This window comes from Piliocolobus tephrosceles, chromosome 15, assembly GCF_002776525.5.
Source record: "Piliocolobus tephrosceles isolate RC106 chromosome 15, ASM277652v3, whole genome shotgun sequence".
In the NCBI taxonomy this organism is placed as follows: domain Eukaryota; kingdom Metazoa; phylum Chordata; class Mammalia; order Primates; family Cercopithecidae; genus Piliocolobus; species Piliocolobus tephrosceles.
The window spans coordinates 36,521,294-36,547,455 of record NC_045448.1 but is presented as its reverse complement, the minus strand read 5'-3'; the positions used below and the strand labels follow the sequence as shown (position 1 = coordinate 36,547,455).

General features: G+C 39.0%; 1 protein-coding gene across 4 annotated transcripts in view; it reads right to left on the bottom strand.

The window, feature by feature from the left end:
- Positions 1 to 26,162, bottom strand: part of CRIM1 (cysteine rich transmembrane BMP regulator 1) — a 197,775-nt gene that overhangs the window by 58,699 nt on the left and 112,914 nt on the right. For all 4 annotated transcript variants that reach the window (XM_023216356.2, XM_023216358.2, XM_023216359.2 and 1 more), the window contains 2 exons: positions 15,479 to 15,661; positions 12,862 to 13,059 (listed from right to left, as the gene is read on the bottom strand). In XM_023216356.2, coding sequence (XP_023072124.1) covers positions 12,862 to 13,059; positions 15,479 to 15,661 — 381 coding nt within the window. The remainder of the gene's footprint in view (positions 1 to 12,861; positions 13,060 to 15,478; positions 15,662 to 26,162) is intronic.

The window sequence follows — 26,162 nt, the reverse complement described above, 5'->3', positions numbered from 1 at the left end:
CTGCTAACACAGATGCTTTTCAAATGTGAGCCATAACTGGTCAGAACACCTTTCAAATAAATCACCAAACTGTCAACATAATTGCATCTTGGGAAGAAAAGTACGGTGAAGATGAAATTTTCCCAAATGAAGCTAGAGGGAAAACTCTACTAAAGCAGACAATAAGAAAAAAAAAATTGAAGATATAAAAATTCCCTAATCTGGAAGTGGGAATTTCCGTGGCGTTTGAATGTGTACTTAAGAAAGCCTCATTAAGTCATGGAAAAAAGTCTCTTACGGTTGGAGTTTTCAAATTCTTTTAGCCACTACACATTTGGTTATCCTTTTTCCCTTTGTACATTTCTCATAACAACACCTACATCCTTGTAATTTCTGAAGTACTTATCTCAGAGCAGTTTATTTTATTTTAAAATGAATAGTGTGCAAATGTTCCCAAGATTTGTATTATTTTGTGATCAGAAAGGGAAGCAACCATATATTTATTTTAGACCTATTTATTACTTTTGTATGCTTTTCCCAAGGAATCTTGGCTGTTAAACATATTAATATTTTTCTTCCTTTACCAAAACCATATTTAATAGGAAAAGATATGAGATTATTAAAAGAACACAAAAGACAAATTAAATTTTTTTTTTTTAAATATAGAGTGGGGTATCTTTTTCCAGGAATCCAGCTTGAGACAGTTCACAAAATTATCACTGGATTCCAAGAATCTAGATCTTTTATACTTGTCTTACATTTTATGCTTATTCTTTTTTATTGCTAATGTTCACAGGAATTATATTTTGGTAGACTTTAACTGGAAATAATGTGTTACATTAATAGGTATGCGGGTTTGTGTGTGTGCACATTTAGGTAGCTATTTTCAACTTGTACAGGGTGGGTCAGGCGGTCAGAATTTTGGTAACTGGAACCTAGCCTTCTGGGAAATGGTTGAAAACCAGGGAGGAAGGGTCTGCACGTTAGGGACAATACTTCATTTACTGTTTATAACCTCAGCACCTAGCACAGTTTGGTCTATAGAACTGCTCAATGAATGAACAAAAAGGCAAAAAGACATCTAAGCACCTAAAGTCTGTGTACATTATTTGGCAAAGAAGAGCTCCCATTCAAAATTGTCCTAAGAGGCTGTATCTCTTAATTTTCTAACTTTTAGAAGATTAGACAGTAAGTTCCTTAGGGTCCACATCACTATGGCAGTCTTTTGCACATAGGAGGTACACAATAAATGAGCTCCACTGAAGCAGAAAGCCAGATCTGAAGGCTGTTGTAAACCTGACACACTTAATAATAGTGAAAATAGAGTGCAAATCCCCAAATCTGTCCAAAATGAGATTACTCAGTGATGACACTCGGTTTCCTGAGATGGGTTAAAATATGATCTGTATCTTTGGCTTAAGAAGGCACAAAAGTACACAAAGTATTATAGAAGGCCTCACATCAAAATTCTTCATGTAAGATCTGACATCCCAAATTTTAATTACCTGGAGAATTCACTTCTGGAACTACCCTACTCCTTCATGATGCCAAATAAAAAGGGTTATTAAAATAATCCTGAAAACAGCTAGGCAGTCATTCAACTCAGGAGATCATCTTCTACTGCATGAAGTTATGGGCACTTTTGCTGACTGCCTGGCAAACTGACAACCGAGTTAATTAGACACTGACGAGAATCAGAGAAAGAAAAGGAAGAGTGCAGAGCAGAATGCACACGTGCTGGTGATGGTATCCTGGTGCCTGGCAGACTGATGGAGGCTGAGCAGCTCATTTACTCAGTGGGGGCTTAAGTGCCAATGGTTAGGGCCTGGGGCCTAGAATTTGGATGGATATGAACAAGAATGGGCAGAGGTCAAGCCTGACAGGATGGGAGAGTGGGTCAGGGCTCTTGGGTTGAGTAATGTCCCTAGGTGGGAGGATGCAGGAATGAACAAGTGGAAGCAGAAAACAGATCCAGCTCTCCCAGAAGTCAAACAGCAAGGTCAAAATTCCAGTCAGAGGCTCATGAGAAGAACCCGGGATCAAAGGCTGGGCCACAGAGTTCAGAATAACAGTAACTGGGTCTCAGCAATGGGGATGGGACCAGGAGAGAGACTGGCTTTTGAATCTAAGCCACAATGATCAAGTACTTTGATATTCACCATCTGATTTTCCTCATCCCCGTCTTCTCACGATGGGGGTCTACTGGGAAGCAATGCCCAAGGTCATGGATTTGGAGTCAGAAAACATAGCTTGAGTGTCTGCTCTCTCATTAGGCTAAGAGGTTATGATGGACCTCTCCGGGCTTCTAGAAAATGGGAATACTCATTATTTCTACCTTACAATATTCCTATAATGCTCAAACAAGATTGTCAAGAAAAGACTACAACATTACTTGTTGTTGTAATTATTGATGTCATGCTGATCTTGTCTGCTCAGAGCTATAACTGGTCTCAGGTAATGGCTAATTAATGAATTATTAGCCCTTTCACAGACCTCAAATGCTCAGCTGATAAATGGTATGGCAATTGGTTCGGCATTCTGAACCCTGCCTATTGTAACTTAAGCATCATTTTCTATCTCCACTGATAACATGAAAAGCATGTGAGATGGTGGGTGGGTCTGTGCTGTCTTTTCATATGGTCTGGTAAGCTTTGGAGCATGTTAGTGACCAGCCAGTTGCGCCTTTCACATTTGCTGAGTAGCAGTCTGATATCATTGTTCTACATTTTGACTATGTCTATGATGTCTCCAAGAGAACAGAAATCTCTTAGTAATCAGCTAATCCAATGTGGGTTGAAACAATGACTCTGTGTGCCTGGCCCCCGTTCTTCCTCTCTCATAATGGGGGCCTTGCTAGATCTTTAGGGACAAGGGCAAACTCATCACAGTATCATTTATACTACTTTTTATCTTTGCTAGTGTTTCTGCCACTCTCAAGTTGAAAGATACAGAAGACCTATTTATAAAAACTGTCTTTGATGAGCAAATCTCAGTGTTAGGAAGTCAGGGATCTCAAACATATGTCAACAATAAGAGAAAGTTCAACCAGTACTTTCATAACAAGAAATGTAGGGGCTTCTCAAGCAATGAGTTGTGTTAGTAGTATCTCTGTCACAGGACTGTGAAGCACCCCCCTGTGGAATTCGTCTGACATAAAATCTCCATGGAATCTTTAAAAAACTTGATTCCCAGAAAGGATGAGAGATTTATGGCTTTGAAAAGATCTGAGCTTGCCGACCCTCTCAGTTTGCAAGGCGTGAGGTCATCCCAAGTAGATAGCTTATTATCTCCAAACATATTATAGCTTCCCTAACAAATAGAGACTCCCTGAATTGTTTTAAAAGTGAGCTGACATGCAGGGCAATAGCTGTTCAATCAACGTGAAAAACAACATGTCTTCCCACTGATAGGCAAACTAAGGGGATTCGACTACCATGCAAGACACAAAGGCACAGGCAAAGGATAGGCACTGAATATACATAAAGAAGCATATAAATATACCTCATTAGATTACATAATAGATTCAAGGCAAGTCTCAAATTATATCATGAATATTTTTAAAGTAAGGAAATGGGGATCCAGGTAAATTTTAGGTAGAAAAGAGTAGGCTGTGGGCAGGGATGAGGTAAGCACACAGAATCCATGCTTTGAGTTCTGGTGCTGGTTGAGTGGTGGCTTGCAAATCAATTCTCGGTTTGCTCCAGCAGCCAATGTGAAAGTTACGTGATTTGCGGGGTCCACAAGGATCAAGTACTTGGCCTTAGGATCTTGAGGATTCTTAGTTGTGTTTCACTATGCTGCTGTAAAGTAAGAGCTGGAGCCCTGGATTGCACCTTTTTATTGGCAGCCAGCATTAAATTCTGTGATCTCAAATGGTCCATATACCTGAATTGGGCTGTGTTTCAAACAAACCAGATAAATCCAACTAATCTCTCAGATGTGAAAGTTAAACTCCACTGAGGTGTAAACAGTTCTGTAGATATAAATGGTAAGTACAAATTTGGTCAAACTACTAATCAACTTAAACTCAAAATACTATAAAACAAAATGCATGCTTTCCGGCAAATTTCAGAAACATGCTAAATGTCCCGTATTGCTCATCCCATGTCAAATTTAGATTAAACTGATGGTATGACCCCTGGACTAAGATCTGGCACTGCTGAGTCCCCTGGCAGGTGGCTGATAGGTGGGTATGATGCTACTCCTACCACCTCATCAGCCACCTGCGATGGGGAGACACACACAAATGCAAGAGGCGTTCTTTAATGGACATTCCCCTTCTTTCAATCTGTCCTACGATTTTAAAGTGGTATTGCAACAGATGTTTTATATGCTTGTGTGACACTGTATCTTCAGTAATCATGTGTGACACTGTATCTTCAATAATCAGATAGATATAGCACAGAAAAGTTCTAATAGGGGCTTTAACAGTGGCTCACTGGATTTTTCACTATCTTCAGTGCTAGCCCTCATATATTAAGCAATGTGAAATCATTTTGTTTTTATAAGATATACTTAAGACTATACCAGGAAACAGTCTGGTATAATTAGAAGTGGTATTAGATAACTAAAATACTAAAAATAAATTGTATAGAATCACCATCTATTTTGAGCTATTTCTATAGGCAGATTATTTTAGTCTAATTTATTTGAAAAAAAAGTTGGAATAGAACACCGGCAATTTCAGAAAAACATTGTAATACAGTATATGACCATTTTAATATATGCCTCTAGTCCCTAGAAGTCATAAAAATACTATGTAGTAGGTGAACTGATTTTTTTTTTAATAAACACACCAGGAGTTATACTTACAAATAAGTGTTACTGATAAAAGTACTCACTTTTAGAGGCTATATTCTTATGCCAAAATGCTGTTCATGTTAAAATTCTATTTGAAACCTCTTCATAGTTGTTCTCAGAGCAAATTACTATGTCATAGAAGACAAAGTGCCTTTATTTTACTGTCACTTTTTGCTTCCTCTAAAGAGTTTTACTCAGCTACATCGGCCACCATTTTTTTTTTTTTTTTTAAACCAGACTTCAACATAAATGACTTTGGCTATTTCCTAGAGTTTAACAAACCTTCAAAGTCAAGGGTTTACAGAGCTGAGGATATTCAAAAGGATGTTCTATGATCTCTAAAGTCAGTTTCAAAAGAGAGGCACCAAAAATATTCTGAACGACTGTATTCTTGGAGTAAGTATACATTTTTTCCCATATAACTTCTGAAAGGAAAAACACTTCACTTGAATGCGTACATTTTAGTATGTTTAAAAATAATTTTATTATCTGGTGGGACCTTGTATTGGTGGGAATAAACAAACATGCTTCATAGGAAAGTGTAATCAGGTGCTTTAAATACAAGGGTGTTGAGTCCAATCAATTCCTTGGAACTGAGGCAAACTGTAGGAGGAGATGAGGATTTTAAAATAAGATGATGGTCTAATATAGCCATGTTAGGTAAAATGGTATCTTTTAAACGTTGGGCAGTATGATTACTAATTAAAATGTTAAATTCTACGGGGTAGACAAAAGCTAAAAGGAAACCAATCCTGCTATTTATCAATGGCTGCAGCATAAAGAAGATGGAATCTTTTCTTTTTAAAGTCTGCAAGCCTTTTCTGAAGGGCATGTCTCTTAATAACCTTCATTAACTTCTGTTTGGTTGCCTAAGAGTTGTCTCATCCAAAAAAAGTTTAGCACAGTCTCAAAAGAGATTGTGTTTATTTAAGCTTGTTGGAAAAACATTCCTATCATTTCAAGAATGACTAAATATTTTTCATTCACATAGTTAGCATTCCAGACTATGTTTTCCTGCCTCTGTTGATTAGATGAAAATTAGCAGGCCCAAGTCTGATCTATTAGATGCAATTATTGTCTTAGTAGGAAAATTATGAGACTCCCAGCAATAACACCCTTTTAGGTATGGGAAGTAGACGGCAGAGGAAATAAAGGGCAACCCACCCCCTTGCACGCCACTTCAATAGGGAAATACTTACCAGCTGAACCCTGGGGCAGAGGAATTTCTAATCATGTGTTTCAGAATTAGCTCTCAACAATTCTGAACATTTAAGGCATTGATCAGTTTGGTCATCTAACAAATTAAGAGTATAAGACCAACCTTCATTTTTATTTATAAAACTTGGTTCAGTATGGCAGCCTTACTCAAAATCAAGTACAAAGTACAAGGCATTACTGACACAAGCAAAGACATGCTGGACTTGGAGAACCAGCAGCAGAACTTCTAGGTATAAGAATAACCATTTCTTCTCTATTTACTTCTACAACATTTATTTCTATACTTGTTTAACTATTAATGTAAGTGGTGGATCTAACATGTAAAGAAAGCCACTCATATAATGTACATATTCCTATATAGCTGTGAAAAATCACAAAATCTTGAAAGTGATATATTAAGGCTGGATATGAATGTCTTTTACATTCATTTTACCTATATTCTACTTTTATTTTAAATATCTAAAGATATTTTAAATGATCAAATAAAAATAAAAATATGACAATATTCATCACTGAAAATTTCTGATGTTTATGTTAAAGACCTAGATTAACAAATGGTCATTTGCTACGCATTGGTAACCCAACATATGACCTTATTTGGACAAGCAAAAAATAGACTGTGTTATATTTTAATTTCCATTTATGGAACCAGTCTCCAGGACATTTAGAGTTAAAGGATAAAACACATGCCTAACAGTCTTTAGGCTATTACGAATATTTTATTATTCTTGGCTTACTAATAATAGCATAGTATATGGCACTGAAGCAATACCACCCATAAACTGAGTTTTGATCCCTGTTATGTACCAGAATGTTAATAACATGTGACCCTATGGCATCTTTGACTTCACTGCCTCTCGGGGTCAGCCAAACTATGTTTGACTCCGTGCCACAAAAGCAGTAGCTTAATCATTTGAGATACTGTTCAGTGAGGAAGCATTATGGGCAGGGCTGGAAACATTTTTTCTAGTTTCAAAGAATTCCCACCCAGATATGTGCCTGGTACAGACTTTTCTGGCAGCCCAGTGGAAATCTCATTAGAAGGGCAGCTTGATTCAAGCTATGTCATCAGCCTTCAGGGAGAGAATATAGTGCTTCTATAAATTTGGGATTGATGAAGAAGACGACAGTACATCTGATAGCTCACAGAACTCCAGCCTTTTAGATGAGTACAACTTACAATATTGGGTGAGCTGAGACTGAAGTGGCTTACTAAATCCACACAGGTCAAGACATGCCTGACATTCAATCTTCAACACTATCCCAAGTAGGACCAGGATTCCCTAAGTCAGAGATCCAAGAAAGCCAGGTGGCAGGAAGAAAGATAGCTGATTTTTTGGTTCAACCACATTCCATCCTAAACCCAAAGTTAGAAAGAATCCATGCACAGTGAATCTCTTATTTATCCTCTACTTCAAGAGTTAAGCCCAGGTTAGCATAATTATTAGGCCTGAAACTCAGCTGGGTATCTGATAATATGTCTGCAAATAGCAATTTTAACTTTTTATTAAGAAGAAAACTTAAAAAATACTGAATACTATGGACTCTGATATGTCTCTCATCCAGCTTTAACAATCTACAAATAACTTTGACTTCCTGTCAGAGATAGAACATGGATTTTGCTTTGTTTTCAGACAGACAGAAATAGTAGAGGGGAAACTACCCATTTGCCCAACCTCGAGCATGGAATTTATTTACTGGCAACCTGAGTATAATTCTGAATGCTACCTTTTAAAATATTACCTAAGTTGTTCCTAGTTCTTGCAAAGTGATACTCTGGTGTTGGCTTCAAAATACCTAAGGTCATCAAAATCATCAGCTCCTCCCTGCAGGAGACGGTGCACATAAGGAGGCCTGAAGAACACTCAGGTCGCAGTGGTCACCTGGGTCAGGTCCAGCCGCAGCCCAAGATGAGAGGGCAGATCAGGTCTGACATCAAGACTTCAAAGTCCCCATGAAGCTCTAATCTCTTGCATCAGGTGTCACAGCTAAGCTGGCCACACACCTGTCCACATCTCTTGAATTTTCTTATTGAGTAATCATGGGGATGTTATAGATGTCACATAGCCAAAACTTCCCTCCCCAATACCTTATTTTACCTTCAGTTGCAAAATAGATTTCTAATGGAAATGGCAACCTGTCCTCAGGATCCCTCTGATATTAAGAATCACCTTCGGCAGAATTTATACTTGGTACCATTGGAAAAAAAATTAACAAATTATTCTCAATACCTAATGATGATTAAAAAAAATCCTTGTCCGTGTAAGTAACTGAAATGCACTGGCACCTACACCATGCAATCTTAAAAACAGTACATTAACGTGGCAGCGAGCATTAGCCTTAGAGTGTCTCGGTAGCCCCACTTAAACTCTGTGATTCTGGACTTCAGGGGCTGAACTGGGAGAGAACAAACCACAGAGTACACATCAGTCTTAGAAGGCCCATGAGGCTGCCACAGGGATGGAGCCCAGAGCTGAGCCCTCCCGAAGGGTGAACTGTCAGTGCAGGAAATTGGTCCAACTGGCCTGTAGACATGTGGGCCCACCTCATGTCACACACTTCCACAACACTTTTACTTGGTCCACCACCTCATGTCACACACTTCCACAACACTCTTACTTATGTTCTCAAAATGTCTTTTCAGTGATAAGTACCCTGACATTATTCTTCCTTCAGCTGGTAGATCAGGGGTCCCATGGCCATCAGCTTTTGATGATCTGGTTAAGGTAACCCTGTATCAGGGCCTCCTCCCTCACTCAACTAAAAAGAAGATCTGCAAGAAGGGTCTGGTTGGGACTTCCTGCTCCAGTCTTTCTTTCCTCCTCACTGCCCTCACTTATTATTTACTCATTAAACATTTTTGAGCATCTACTTACGTATCAGATGTTGTTTCAGGATTCAAAAGAATATGCCAAATTCTTTCTTTACATGGGCATGGGGCCTCTTTCAGGGTGTAATGCACTGCAGCACAGAGGCAGTGTCCATTCAGGGTGCAGGGTCTGGTCCTGGGGACACACTGTGCTGTCAGTTATGAGCTTTATGACCCTGAGCAAATTACATGGCCTCTGAACTTTGTGTTCTCTGATGGTAAACTGGGATGCCAGCACCCATACCAAAGGGATGCTGTGAGGATCTCAAATTAGTTGCTCCTCTTAAAGTAGTTAAACCTGACACATAACAATAGTATGAATTGTTAGCTACTGTCATTAAGGGTTACAAATAACAGTGGTCCAATGGTGCCAGACACAGATGAAGACCTAATTCTGCTGTCCCATCTCTTTTTTGCTTTTAGTTTTTAAGGAGATTAAGGCCATGTTTTCTATGTATACCCTTCAACCGAAAACTTTATATGCTATTCCACATGTTTCCACCCTAGCTCTTTACAGGGGTCAGAAAATACAAATAATGAGATCGATAAACAAGAGATGTAGAGAAAAGCCAACAAGGCAAAATGTGAGAATATAATCAGTTACAGACTGGAAAGGCTTATCTGTATACCTGAATTGGGTGTTGACAATAACTTGCTAAGAATTCATCATGAGAGTACTTAAGTGCCAATTTAAAAAGCACTTAGGTACTTGTGAATCAAGTCAGCTGTCAAGTAACAGCCTAGTCTTTAAGGACCCCAGGTTCACGTCCCTAGTCCTCTGGGAGTAACCAAAAAGCACATTATCTTGTCATTTGGAAGGTATGTGTCTCCAATAACAACAGCCACAATGAGGTTCTTCCTCCTTGGAGGTCCTAACGCGCCGTATTTAGTGATGCTGTTAGTTTACTTAGAATCTAAAACCACAATCCTTGTGTGGGGTCCCTTCATCTAATTTCGTACTCTGACTATGTACCTAGAGACTGTAGCTAATAGGGTAAGGGCCAACACTGGTTATGCAACTGTGCACAGAGGAATGTATTGTGTGTATAAACTAGGTAAATACCAGTGTTTCTGGTTTTCCTCTATTTCTGGGTGATTGCTTATTTATTGCACATTAACACCTTGCACTTTTTCTAATTTCATACAATCCTTTTGCTACTCTGAAATCATTTGAAATTATATTTAAGTATGATATTGAATGACTGCTGAGAAAAAATGTCTTCAAATGACCCCAGAGACTTTCTTGGACTATAAACTAAGCAGTAAGATCCATTCACCTTGTGTTATTTTGTAAGTTTATTCTTAATAGCCATAAATAACCCTTTAGTATCATTATCTTAAGCTGTGCACTGTTTTTTAATCCTATACTAAAAAAATCTGTGTTCCTATTATTAATACATCTTAAAATGAAAGTGTTATTGGAGAGTAAATACATTCATATGAAACTCACTACTCAACTAAGTTAAAAACAAAAACAAGAAAAGCAAGATAAATTATTTCTGAGAACCAGAAAATGGAATCTTCTGAAAGGTTTGATGAGAGATGAGAGCCAGAGCATGAAAGAGACAGAGAGGAAAAAAGACCAGCAGAACTTTACACCTGAAATGACAAGGACGCTGAGCTCTGTTGAGGTGGAGGGGGCTGCCCAGACCTGAGGCTCTAGAAGTGAATTCAGGGATGCATCTCAAAGGCATCTTTCCCCTGAGGTCTTCAAACTGCGAGGAGACACTAGGTGGACGACCACACTCAAAATACCTGGAGTAGTTTTCAAACTGCAAATGATTTCCTCCCTTGTCCCCATTGACTGCCATCACTCCTCAACAGAACCAAAAGCCAACGGTGAGTAGAGATGGGTGAGGACACTAGAAGCAGGGCATGAGTTAGGCTGGGATGCTGAGTGGGGCAGGGGAAGCAAGCACAAATGGAGCCGAACCTGACAGACTTCAGTTGATCCTCACTCAGCCACACAATGGCAACTACACCCTTGGGGGAAATGATCTAAATTACTCTAAACCTGAATGTCTTCATCTCCAAAATGGATAATAAAGGATTCAGCAGTGTGGCTGTGAAGGTTAAATGAGACCGGGTACAAATGTGATGCACTTACCCCACCATACCTAAACGGGGATATTCCCTTTCTCCTGGTTTAATTTAAAACTCAGCCTAAATAGGTTCTTCAAAGTTAAAGGTTATCTCTTACTTATCTTTGTGTCCAGTGTCATATCTGAATTCCAGGAGGTTCTTAATTTTTTGAAATTAATGGCTCACCAAAACTAACTTTTTTCAAACAGTAGATGATTAGATTACAACTCCATGCAGATGTTGCAGATACCAAATTCTAAGTGACTATACTAAGATTCGCTCCTTACCCAAACATCAATGTGTGCTAAGAAAATGGTAATAAATGAGTTATATATATATTTACCTGTTCACCAACTGCCTTCCTTCTCCACTCTTCGTGATGGATATGCTGATGAGTGCAAAAGATGGGTGCAAAAGGATCAGCCTTCCTTTCATTTACTTCCAAAGGAAAGGCTCTTTTATTCTTTAACAAGTTTTTAAAGTTTTATTTTGAATTTATGACACAAGACCCATGAGGTTAAAAGGCTAATGTTTACTGGATTATGAATTTATGCTTTTCATTTTCCTTACAGTGTGTCCCAAATATTCATAATTAAATATTTCAAGTTGACAATCGGGGACAGATATTCTTATCTTCATCTGCTTCAGTAAGGCACCCTTTCCTGTCAAGCCGACTATACGACCATTATATGTATTTCTACATGCTCTTTTTTTCCAGCACTGAAATGCTGCCTTTAGGGAATGGGAGGAGTATACATACATGAAGGGGTGGGTGACTTCCACAAAACTGGTCATCTGGAAGCTATAAAGTTTTGGAGCGTGGCAGCTGCACTCTGAGTATAGTAATGATGAAGGAATCAGTGATGTCAACAGAACGAGTCCTCAAGGTTAAACTTTTATATGATTTTTAAGGTCTTTAACAAGTCTAGCCCCTCAGAGGCTGATGAAACTAGGCAGGCAAACTCTGGAGTCTGAGTTGATTAACATTTCGGTGGAAGCACAAGATTTCTTTGTACTTAAAAGACTTAGTCTACTTAACTGACTTTCTGGAAAGATAAGTCCATTTTTCAGTACCTGCTTTTAGAAATTCTAGAAAGATCCATCTTCAACAGGAATTAATTTTTGACCCACATTAGTTCATTTTACTATGCAAATGTACTTCTTAATGTTGGATACCCTCTATTAGAAATGTCTGTATAAATATTCAAACCCTTGTCTGCACTAACAGACATGGACACAAGATTAAAGACTGACATGAGTTAAGTATGCAGAGAATCTACCCAGAATGGAGGAAATGAGCTGGAATAGGAGTCAGGACAGAAAAACTAGTCCAGGATGCCTCAGGCTTCCCTCCACTGAACAAGAAGAGAGGTAGCAAATGCAGGTAACCACAAAATAAATAACAGCACTGCAGGAATTGCAAAGCCACAGCCACTGGGATATGAGAAGTAGAACAGATACTCGGTGATGGCAGTAGGCAGTGCAAATTGCCTTTGATGGTTCCAGTCTTTTCTTCTAGTTGCCAGAACCCTTGGGCTTATGGAAGCGTCACAAGTCAAACCTGCTAAGCTTGACTCATCGGTCTCATTTTCAATTTCATTTTGTTAGGCTGACCTTTGGGTGTTAATTAGGCTCAAAGCGAACTTAATTAAAATGTATACATTCTTATACTGTAGAGTATTCAGATGCACATATTTGCAATGGCAAAATAATGACCACACTATTCTCATTTTACATGTGCAACATTTCCCTCAAATGATTAGTTTGAGCTGTTTGATCAATTTGTCGGCAACTAGTAACAGCGTGAAGCAGACATTATGCCAGAGGAAATAAACAAACAAGAACATACACTGGTAGAAACTTCTCCAACACAAGACATTCGCCAGGGACTCATTAGCATCTACAAGATTTACCTTCGCACACGGGGCAACACTCCCCAGGCACTTTCACAGGGTTCGTGCAGGTCTGTCCGCAGACGGTTGCAACGCAGTGGCGTTCACCATTGACACACTGGCAGAATGTGCAGTCATCTTCCCGCCACCGGTCTCCGTGGGCGAGGATCAGGCCATTGGCATAGCAGCCAGCGGGATTATTAAAAGGATACACTGGATCTAAAAGAGAACATAAGTTCAGAGTTAGACTGAGCATATTCTAAATCTTATCTCTGCCTGCGCCCGGAGACATTTTTTTCCTGGGTTCTAGTCATCAGCAGTTCTATTCCCACTGTGATCAACAGAAGCTCAGGGTTGCATGAGGAGTCTCTGGGGGTGCATGCAAAAACAGCTGTCACACTGAATTTATGTCTACTCATTCTGACACAGCAGTGCCAGGGAAGAGGATCCGTAGTCTAAAAACCAACGTGCAGGTATTATCACTCTGTAAAGCTGGAAAGCTTTGTGGCAAGAGCTGTGGGTTGGTAATTAGAAAACATGAATCCATATTAGGCTCTGACAATGTCTTCATAGTTGCAGACATAAATGTTTATCAAACCTCATTTCCCTACCTGTAAAGTGGAAGGAACAATGCCCTGTCTAAATTAGAGTGATACTGTTACTTCTAGAACTCTATCTCATGTGCCTGCAGGACCATATGGGCAACAGTGCTCTTGCTGTGGCCTTGTTCATGACAAGGCTGGTCTAGACATACTATATGGGTCACTGCCTTGGAGGAGGGCTGTGAACTTAGGCCATTTTTTCTCCCATAAGCTGTGAAGCTAAGCTGCAGCCCCAGGTGGGAGGCAGAAGTAGCCAAAGTTACTGTAAAAAAAAAAAAAAAAAAAGACAATGTTTCTGAGGTTATTGACAAGGATATAAATACTGCATATGAAACCCTCACTTATCCCTCTATTGAGAGCAACTAGATAAATTACTCAATTTTCTTTCTCAGAAATACATAAAAAACTGGCTTCAACAAGCAAGTACTGCTGTGTTGGGAGAGGAATCCAGACAGTTTAGAGTTTGGTCATCTTTATTCTAAGGACATAGTTAGGGCATTATAATAAAGTTAGTTAGAAGGTCAACATTTAAAATAATGCCATCACAGCGTTAGGAAGGCAGTCTGCCAGAGAGAGACGCGGTCAATGGACCTGAGCAAGATAAGATTTTTTAAATTCCTGTGTAAAAAGTATTAGAATACATATTTTTCTACATTGAGGCTGGATCTGAATTCCAGGAAGTGAGACATAACCGGATCCATGCCCAGACAACTACGATGACTACACAGAGGTTCGTATCTGCATTTTTACAGCATCAACTGCTGCTCAGTTTCAGAACTATGACAGACTGGGGGCAGGTAGGGAACAAATCAATTAGGAAGGTTAAAAGTTTGAAGTAATTCTCTTTAATTGTCAACATCACCTAAAAAATAAACTACTTTTCTCCTATGTTGGCTAAAATAACCTCTAATAGGGAAAAGGACTCACTGTTACGAACTATGTCAGGAATGCAATTTTTATACTTTAAACATTTTCTGATCAATATTATGTGGCAAATACAGTTCAAACATCAAAAGGAGACAATTTTATGAAAATGAGGAAGTACGGAAAGTGGCATGACACTGTGCCCTCCCACTTTGTGTGCAGGGATCAGGCATAAGATTAACACATGAGACTTTAGACTGAAGATCTGGGGCCCAGTTAGGACAGCAAGGCTCACATGACCTTCCTTTCTGGGGAAACAGTGTTGTGTTGTCAGAAGAACACTACAGACACAGTCAGGTATGGGGTTATTGTTAATGGCTGCATTGCAAACCCAGGCAAGTGACTTTTCTCTTCTGAACGTGAACATCCTAATCTGTAAAATGTGTGGGTTGCAGCGAGTGATACTCAGAGCAACTGTTTTGAAATGCTTATTATTTATGAACATCAGTGATGGGAAGATGCAGCCTGTTGAAAGAACATGAACATATTACTTCCTGGAGAGAAGAGGGGAATCCAGAGAAAGCAGATTCCTGAGAGTCACACCTGACACCTGGCTGGGCCTCAAGCTGGTGTCACGGCCACCTGATACCATGACCCCATGTGAACCACCACATATTTTCAGAGAAGCAGTAGCAGGTCCCTGATCTCCCTGGAGAGGCCTGGGTATTGCGACAGGGGCAGGGTTAGTTCCCCTCTGGCAGACTGAGACTGTCAGGGTGAGGTCCACGTTATCCTAACTGAGCAATCTGAGGTGAGCAGGTGGTGAGCTCTAATGCCAGGATGAAGATAAAGCTTTGCCTCAGGACTTGCTGAGGACTTTGCGGGGGGGGGGGGGGGGAATGGAAAACAACTCCGGGACATCTCATGCTCCGGGACATGGAAAGATGTGACCCATCATCTACACCCAGGCATAGCTTCCCTCAGGGAAGTGTTTCTACACACTCTACCTGGCTTTAACGTGCTAGAAGACAGACCACGGTGTCCTAAAAGAGGCTAAACAAGGAACTTCAACATTCCTTTACTTTTGGATAAGACTGAATTAGGACAATTTCGATTTCAGAACTCTATACCATGCATACTCCTGTTAATCTGTAATTAGCACTTTTTCTTACCTTCACACACTGGGCAGCACTCTCCTTCGGGCACGTAGTACCTCTTACAGTTTATCTCACCACACTGGGCAGTGAAGCAGATGGCAACGCCCCCTTGGCATCGACAGAACCGACAGTTGTCCATTCGAAACATGTCTCCATCATAATATTCCACGTTGTTAAATATGCAGGCTGGCTTTGTATCTGAAAAGAGTTAAAACAAACAAAGCATATTTGTAGTCATCTTTTAGTTGTGTCCTTTGATGTTTTTCAAACAGCCACTAGAAAATTTCTAATAGCAGGAGGTTGTAATTTGATGGAAATTTACTAAACTCAATGTAAGTTTATGTAACAGAAAACAATAAAGCGAAGCAAAACAAAGTAAACAAAACACACTGTTATCCAGTTTACATCAAGGAACAGAAATTCCCCCTAGTAAAATCTACACTGACTTCCTTCCAACCCAGACAAAGGTAAACTTTATGACCATGACACTCACATATTTGGTATGTGCTTTAAAGTGATTCTATTTGTTTGGTTAAATCATTGTCTACCTCAAATGAATGATCCTGCCTCCATATTAGGTTTTGTTCTGCCTCAAAAATTTTATTACCGTCTTTTTTGAAGTGGTGATGTTCGGTTCCTCCAGTGCTCTCTCTTACGTTCTTTTTCTCTATATATGGTATAAACACGTATAATTTTAATAGTGTTTGGCCTTTAACAAAATACTCTCTACATGTATCACCTCACTTAATCCCCATAATGAAGGTCTGACAAAGGTATTATCCTGAGTTTAAAAGTGAGGAAATTCTAGGTAGTTTACTCAAAGTCATACAGCAAAAACAGTAGCTCTTCAACTGAAACCTTGTGCTCTTTCCACTGTGCTTCAGGGGTATGTTCTGCTAAGGACTCATAGTCCCATATTTAGAAGTCTCATCATGATATCAATGATTTTTAAATTTTTCTCTGCCTTGAAACATTCTCCCTACATTCATTCTTTAATTTTAGTTGATTTAAAATAACTCCCACCAAGACATCACAAGAAAACACAACTACGGATCAGTATATTATAAATGTAGACACAAACATCTTAAAAAAATTACTAGCAGATCATATCCAGCAACATATAAACAAAATTACACACCACGACCAAGTGAGACTTATTCCAATAATGCAAAGTTGGTTTAACATCCAAAAATATTAATGTTAATATGACATGTCACAGAATAAGGAACAAAAGCAACATGATCATTCGACAGACACAGTTTTTGGCATCTGACAGAATCTAATATTCTCTCATGATAAAAATGCTCAACCAACTAAGAACAGAATGGAACTTCCTCAACTTGATAAATGGCATCCATAAAAATCCTACAGCACACCTCATACCTAATGGTGAAAGTCCAAGTGCTCTCCCCCTAAGATCAGGAACAAGACAATGAAGTCTGCTCTCACCACTTCAATTTGACATAGTAGTGAAAATCTCGCCAGAGCAAATAGGAAAAATAAATAAATAAATAAAAAGCATCCAGATTGGAAAGGAAGAAGTAAACCTATCTCTAATTGTAGATGACATGATCTTGTATATAAACAGTTCTAAGGGATCCACTAAAAAACTATCAGAAAGTATAAACAAGTTCAACAAGGTTGCAGGGTACAACTGCAACTCCCCAAATTGTGTTTCTACACACTAGTAATGACAATCAGAAAATGAGGAAAAAAATTCCAATCACAATAGCATCAAAAAGTATACAATACTTAGGAATAAATTTAATAATATAAGTGCAAACTTGTATTTTGAAAATAGCAAAACATTTTCAAAAAATTAAAAAGGCCTACATAAATGGGACATCCCGTGTTCATGGATTGAAAGACAACACTGTTTACATGGAAATATTCCCCAAATTGACGTACATGTTCAATGCAATCTCTATCAAACTCCTAGCTGGCTCTTCTGTAGAAATTGATAAGCTGATCCTAAAATTCATATGAAAATGCAAGGCACTCAGAAATGCCAAAACAATCTTAAAAGGGAGAACAAAGTTAGAGAACTCATACTTCCCGATTTCAAAACATAATACAATGCTATAGTATTCAAGACTATGTGGTACTGCCACAGGAATAGATATATAGTTCAATAGAATTGAGAGTTCAGAAATAAACTACCACATTTACAGATATTTTGACAAGACAGTCAAGACTCAATGGGGTTAAAAGTCTTTATTTTTGAGATGGAGTTTCACTCTGTCACCCAGGCTGGAGTAGAGTGGCATGATCTGAGCTCACTGCAACCTTTACCTCCTGGGTTCAAGTGATTCTCCTGCTTCAGCCTCCTGAGTATCTGGGACTATAGGTGCATGCCACCATGCCCAGCTAATGTTTGTATTTTTAGTAGAGACGGGGTGTCACCATGTTGGCCAGGCTGGTCTTGAACTCCTGACCTCAGGTGATCCCCCGACCTTGGCCTCCCAAAGTGCTGGGATTACAGGTGTGAGCCACCGCGCCAGGCCTGAGGTTTAAAGTCTTTTGGGGCAACTGGATTATCTACATGCAAAAGAATAAAGAAGAAACCCCTATGTCTCACACCATATACAAAAATTAACTCAAAATGAATCATAGAGTTATGATCTAAATACAAGAGCTACAACTATAGTGCTCTTAGAAGGAAGCACAAGAGTTAATCTTTGTGTCCTTTGATAAGGGAGTGGTTTCTTAGATGTGACATTCAAAGCATAAGCAACAAAAGAACAAAACAGATAAACTGGATTTCATCGACTTTGGGACTTAAAAGGATACCATCAAAAAGGTAAAAAGACAACCCTACAAACTGGGAGAGAGTATTTGCAATCATGTATCTGATTTTAAAAAACTGGTACCAAGAACTCTCATAATTAAATGATAAAAATAATGTAATCAAAACGGGCAAACCTTTGAACAGACACTTTTTCAAATAAGACAGAAATGGCCAATAAACACATGAAAAGATGCTCGAATCATTAGTCACTCGGGGAATTCAAATCTAAGCTGCAGTGAACACCATATCACACCCACTACGATGGATATAATTAAAAAACAGTAATGAGTACTGATGAGGATGTGGAGAAACTGGAATTCTCATAGATTTCTAGTGAGGATGTAAAAGCATAGCTGCTTTGGAAAACAGTTTGGGAGTTCCTTAATTTGAGTTACCATATCATCAAGCAACTCTACTACTAGGTACATACCCAAGAGAAATGAAAATATATACCCCACATAAAAGCACTATAAACAAATGTTCCTAGCAGCCCAAGAGCCAAGAAAAGAAAGAACCTAAATATCCATTAACTGATACATAAACAAAAAGCAGTGTAACTATACAATAAAATATTACGCGGCCATAAAAAGAAATGAAGTTCTAATATGCAATATAACATGAATGACACTTGAAAATACTATGCTAAGTGGAAGAAGCCAGTCACAAAAGACAACGTATTGATACTATATAACTCTCCTTATATGAAACACCCATCATAGGCACGTCTATAGAGATAGAAAGTACATTAGTTGTTGCCTCGATCTGAGAGCTTTGGGGGAAAATGGGCAGTAACCGCAATCAGTTCAGGAGTTTTCTGGCGGCTTGATGAAAACGTTCTGAAATTGATTGTGTTGATGATTGCACAACTCTAAGCACACACTGAAAACAACAGAATTGCACAACTTAAGTTAGCAAATTACATGGTGTCTCCTAAAGCTATTTTTTTAAAAAGTACTCCTAAGCTGAAGAAAGTTCTCCTGAGGTGACGAGCCCTGATCAATCTGCTGGTGAAAGCTGGACGATGATATCCCCATCTTTCATGGGCTCTTGTGTCCGTCCCCAAATCATTTAATATGTCACCTTGCATGTCTAAAATACTTTCACTGCATTTTGAGGATATGCATTTGCATTGCACTTGAGGACAATTACTTTCTATTTATTTTATAACAACCCCTCTAAGAAGACAGAACAAGTATTATTAATACCAGTTTTTTCGATAATGAAGATGAAACTTAAAGAGATGAGGTGATTTGCTTAAAGTCACATGAACGAGACAAACAGTGATTTTATGTGTGCACACGTAGCACATGTGAATATCTGAACTCCTTCCGTAGTGCTACATGGATACAACATTTTTTCAGAAAATTAATGTTAAAAAAGAATCATCTAACTGTTATCTCAGAATTCTTCTATATACTTTTAGCTAACTAATCTGAGTTGGGATTGAAAGGAACTGGGCAGCTAGACTATAAGTTCCAAAATTATAGAAAATGGAGTACTTTTATACATTAAATTTGCAGGCTGTGGAGCGAGGCAAAATACCGTACTCTAACAAAATGACCATCCATGGAAACTAAAAAAAATTAATAAACCAATCAATATTAATTATTTGGTTGAGTTGATCAACCACAGCTACCATCTGGGTGAAGTCACAAACCCTGGTACAGATCTGAGGAAGTGTGAAGGACAGGTTCTGGTTATGAATAAAGCTGCTTCAGGTGGACTTGTTTTTATGGTAGGGTGTGCAAAAGCTTAAACAGGAGGGGATGGGACTGACGAGACAACTGTGGCACTTAGGCTTCACTAGCAAAAGCAAAATGATCAAGGGAGTGGAAGTGAGAAAGATGGAGAATCCTAAAAACACAGCCTGGAAACACAACCAATCTTTAAGGGTGAAAAAAGTCACACAACACAATGAAATCTGTTTGATGTTCAGAGAGATTTATAGAGGCTCTTCATAAAAGTATATGACAAAAAGGCTACCCGTGGTTTTTGAGGAGCAATGACCAATTACTTCTTCACCTATCAGGGGTAGATGTGAATCTCAGAACAGTGCGGAGACTGCCACAATCTCCACAAAAGGATGATTTAAGTAGACGTGGAAGAGAAAAGGGTTATGAAGAAATAATTTACTGTGTAATTTGTACTTCTCAATATGAAACACAGAAGAGCCTTCTTAGTGCTTTTTGTATGTGTTTCGTGTCTGAAAAATTAAACTTTATGTTTCTAAGTTCTGGAATCTTCCCTTTCTTCTTGAATATATTTCAGAACTCCTAAAAGAGAATTTTATAATATAGACTATTAGTATATGCTACTGCCTACCAAACTACACTGATTGGTGGATGGTGATAGACATACCTCAAAGATATTGTGCGTTCAGTTCCAGATCAGCTCAAGCAAGTCACATGAACTTTTTGGTTTCCCAATGCATTTAAAAGTTATGTTAACACTATACTGTAGTCCAAGCTTGTCTAACCTGCAGCCTGCGGGCCACAGGAGGCCTAGGATGGCTTTGAATACAGCCCAACACAAATTTGTAAACTTTCTTAAAATATTGTAAGATTTGTGTGTGTGTGTGTGTGTGTGTGTGTTTTTAAGCTAATTAGCTATCATTAGTGTTAGTGTATTTTACATGTGGCCCAAGACAATCCTTCTTCTTCCAATGTGGCCCAGGGAAGGCAAAAGATTGGACACTCCTGCTATAGTCTATTAAGTATACAATAGCATTATGTCTAAAAAGCAACGTACATTCCTTAATTTAAAATACTTTATCACCAAAAACTGCTAACGATCATCTGAGCCTTCAGGAAATAGTAGTCTTTCCGCTGGTGGAGGGTATTGCCTTGATGCTGATGGCTGCTGACTGATTAGGATGGTGGTTGCTGAAGGTTGGGGTGGCTGTGGCAATTTCTTTAAATAACACAACAATGAAGTCTGCCACATTGACTAACTCTTCCTTTCATGAAAGATTTCTTTGCAGCATGTGATGCTGTTTGATAGCATTTTACTTACAGTAGAACTTGTTTCAAAACTGGAGTCAATCCTCTAAAACCCTGCTGTTGCTCTATCAACTGAATTTATGTAGTAGTCTAAAGCCCTGGTTGTCATTTCATCTGGTGAAGATGTTGTCACAGCATCCTCACCAGGAGCAGATTCTATCTCAAGAAACTACTTTCTTTCCTCATCCATAAGAAGCAACTCCTCATCCTTTCAAGTTTTATCATGAGATTGCAGCAATTCAGTCACATTCTGCATGTTCCACATTTAATTCTAGTTCTCTTGCTCCTTCTACCACATCTGCAGTTACTACCTCCACTGAGGTCTTCAGCTCCTCAAAGTAATTCATGAGGGTTGGAATCAACTTCTTCTGAACTCCATGTTAATATTCTGACACCTTCCCCTGAATCACCTTTGTTCTTAATGGCATCTAGAATGGTGAGTGAATCCTCTGCAGAAGGTTTTCAATTGATTTAGTTCTGATCCGTCACAGGAATGACCATCTACAGTAGCTACAGCCTTACAAAATGCTTTTCTTAAATAACAAGACTTGAAAGTTGAAATGACTCCTTGGTCCATGGGCTGCAGAATGGATGTTGTGTTAGTAGGCATGAAAACAATACAAATCTTGTACACTTCCATCAGAGCTTGGGAGACCAGGTGCATCGTCAATGAGCAGTAATATTTTGGAAGAAACATCTTTTTCTGAGTAGTAGGTCTCAATAGTGGGCTTAAAATAATCAATAAACCATGCTGTCATCCAGGCTTTGTTGTTCCATTTATAAAGCACAGGCAGAGTAGATTAACCATAATTCTTAAGAGCCCTAGGGTTTTTGGAATGGCAAATGAGCACTGGCTTAAACTTAAAGTCATCAGCTGCATTAGCCCCTAGTAAGAATCAGCCTATTCTTTGAAGCCAGGCATTGACTTCTCTCTTATTATGAAAGCCCCAGATGGCATCTTCTTTCCATACAAGGCTGCTTTCTCTACACTGAGTATCTGTTTAGTGTAGCCACCTTCATCACTTATCATAGCTAAATCGTCTAGATAACTCTCTGCAGCTTCCACATGCAGCTTGTCCCATCTCTTCACCAAAACAAATTAAAACCAAAGTGAAAAGAGTAGTAATATTTATGGAGGATGTTCTCTCCATCTATTGATCCAGGCTACTGTTTTTAAAACTCAGGAGTTCTTGAGTTCTGTGTATTTTTAAATCCTTAAGTTTTCCTTTTATTATACTGATGATATGCTCTTGAAGTTGTGAATGTGGACTAACTTCAATAAAGTCTTGCCAACTATACTCTCATAATTAATGGCTCAGTATTAAATATTATAAGACTAAAAATATTTCTGCTAGTTTCAACTGGCTTATTCCAGAGGGAGAAAGGGGAAGTGTGCGTGCGCTGGAGGACACCAAGCATATCCTATTTCAGGACAAGGGAAAGAGAACAACTCTTATAAAGGATTACAACAATTTGTATTACTCTTCAACAAAATTAGCTTAACAAGCCCCCAGGAACACGAGGGGTGCTCAATAAACACATACTGAGTGGAGTATTTCTCTCAAAGTGCCAGAATATCTCCGTTGTTGTATCAGTAGAAGACATTATGTCCTTAGAAACATTACGAGCATAACTGCTATATAGACAGTGGGTTCTTAATCGATGTTTTCTGTAATAGTGTGTGTTTTTTAAAATTAACAGGCTGCAGGTCTGAATTTTCTAGGCCAAAATTTTACATGAGGAGCAAGCTAACATTGGGTACAGCTCCCCTTTAAATGGTGATTTCACATGTTACTATCTTAGAGAAAATTCTGTCAGGGCCAACACACGATTACTTCTAGTTTTTATTAAGCTTTCGTATATGTCTGAATAAAAAAGGAACTAATTACTGGGTGGGCAGCATGACCTTCACCCAGGCTCCTCATTGTTAGCGCCACATTTTAATACTGCTGTGAGAAGCAGAGTGCTGCAGGGACAGTGCTCCAAAACAGAACTATTTCAAACGGCACAAAACAGGCTAAAAACATAGGCTAAGTTGTATTCAGATCCCCTTTCTCTGAACTTACTTCATAACCCCCCTGAAATTGCTTTTGGCTAGTTGTGCCACATACAAGTAATGCTCCCATCCCCACCCCATCCACCCACTACTCTTGGCACCACCGGGAAGAGGGTACTCTTCCTCTTTTATACTGACGACTTGTTTAGAGCTGTGAATGGGGGCTAGCCTCAATATATATGGCCCTGCTAACTATGCTGTCAGACCTAATGGCTCAGTATTAAATACCACAAGGCTAAAAATATTTCTGGTAGTTCAACTGGCTTATACTCGATAACAATACTACAGACTAATTCATTTACTCACCTGGGGAATGTTTTATAAGTAGGTCACACAGACAGAGTCAGCTTTTGTCTACAACATTCCAACCAAGATATTCCATTTTATCTAGATGTTTGTGTACATACGTTGGATAAATGTTCCTATCTAAGAAACCAAATAATCACTTGCACATTCTACACCTAGGATTTCAAACCCAAAAGCCTCCAGGAACGAGAGGTGGGCCACATGTAAGACAGTAGGGGGTACTGTGTTAAGTGGAGAGCACACACCCATCTAACAGTAGAGGCCATTGTCCAGCTCCAGCTGACTGCTGATGGAACACTTGTTTGTGGGCCGGAGCAGACGTACGACAGGTTCTTGACGAAGGTGGAGGGCTGTTACAACATTGCTTTGGAGGTCATATTTTTAGGTGATGATTTTGATGACTTCTAAGTTCACATAAAAGGAACATAATCACACCACCTGTTCCTTTGGTTTCTAAATAACAGGGATCTTGCTGAGCCAACGCCTCGTAAGTTCTACTTTCGGCGCTTGTCAGAGAATGCAGTTACAAACTGTCATGAACTGGTTTGCAACTCTCCCATCCCTCCACCACAACAAAATAAAATCAAACTACAATAATAATAATAATAATAATAATAATATTTACGGAGGATGCTCTCTCTCCATCTACTCATCAGGCTAGTGTTCTCAAAACTCATGAGTTTTCAAGTTCTGTGTATTTTAAAATTGTATGTTTTCACTTTAAAGTTTATCTTAAAAAGAAAAAAAAAATAAGCATATGGATCATGTGGATGACAGCACAGGAAGTGAGTGCGGCAGTGCATAACCCATTTCCGCATGTGGGGTCAGTCATGTTAACATTTCACCCGCAGTCTCCTGAACTAGGGCCTTTGGATCTACCTCACCATGTTGGGCAGTTCGCAAAACTGAGAAAAAATGTTCCAAGCACCTAGAGTCTAGCTGTGTCAATCTGACCGTTTGGAACTGAGCTGCATTTTAATATTTTGCCTTTGCTTTTTATTGAGAACAACCCCAGGAAACCCATTTCTGCATTTGTGGTGTTAACGCAATTAAGCACACATCAACTTCATCATTCAATGGGATGAAATCTATTCCTTTCCATATGAAAAATCTCAGAGAGACAGTTGTCCTGTCCAGCAGGCACTTTTCTCTCTGAAAATAAGAACTGCGTATTTGACCCTATCTCCTTTTTCACTTTGATGGCCAGAAAACTGGGGGCCTAATTTAACGTTTAACTCCTGCAACTGCACAGGCGCTTATGGACTGCATACCTGTGGGTGCCTTCTGTTTGATTTTTCACTTTCAACTTTTACTTACAATTCTATGGCTGTGATTCTCCTTTCTCATAAATATTTTACCACTATGTTATGGAATCTGTTCTCACTGTAAAGTTTCCTCAAATTGTCCGTGGATAAGCAAGTGTTTTTATACACATAAAATAGACCTCTGCTTTTCTAAGTGATGATAATGAATCTTTGATACGTAATATCTATCTTGTAATGGTGACCTTACAACAACAGATTTTTCCAGGACATTAGGTGATAAGTATATTTATATTTACATACAGAAACACATTCATATATCAATATATATGTGTCTGTATGAGTATGAATGTATATGTCAAAATAAGTAAAATATAGACCTTGAGACAGAATGTTCTTAACAATATTTTGTAGGATTATGAATCTTCACAGTATTAGTTCCTAGTCTCCTCTACAGGTGAATGACTGATATATCAATAGAGACAGTTGTGCAGGATTAGGAAGAAAGCAAAGATCACTCAACAAGTTTATGGTGGCAAGAAAGAAGCATCCACCAGAAATGTAGTGACTGTGTTTTGTCCACTCAACATCTTCTCATGACAGATGGCAAATCCTATTCCAGAAGTTAGAGCTCTACAGTAAGTGGCAATAAATTAGGACAGGCCCTGCAGATTGATCCCAAGGCTGCTAAGGTGGAGGTGCGGCTATTAGTAGCTTGAGACACATCAGACTGCAGCAAGACATAAAGTCAATGTTCTGATAAGAAAGGCATGACCCATGGGTATCTAGAACCAAGAAGCAAAGAGAGAAGAAGGGCACTCCGGTTCCTCACCCACAGGAAATACCAGCAAATCTTTCTACTAGAGATATTTTCAGGGGACAAATGACTTAAGATTAAAGTGTAGGGCAGTAATAGATGGAGGATTCCTACAAAGTAACCCATTTATGGACTGACATTTAACAGACACCTCTAGAGGGAACTAAGATGACACGAATTAGATCACTGACCGGCTCATGTAACAAAATATGGGTGTCCTCTGTGAGGCAGATAATAGGGTAACATCCACAGACACAAGGATGAACATGACAGACTCCTGTCCTCCAGCAGTTCACATTCTGGAGCGAGAGACAGGCATGAGCGTAAGTATTTTCCAAGTGATGAGCACTGGATGAAGCGCATCTGAGATGCTGGGAACCCAGGCAAGCAGTGACTATTTCTGTCTCCAGTGGTACAAGTATTCACAGAATCTCACCTATCATAAATTAAACTGTAGCACCTCCAGAAAAA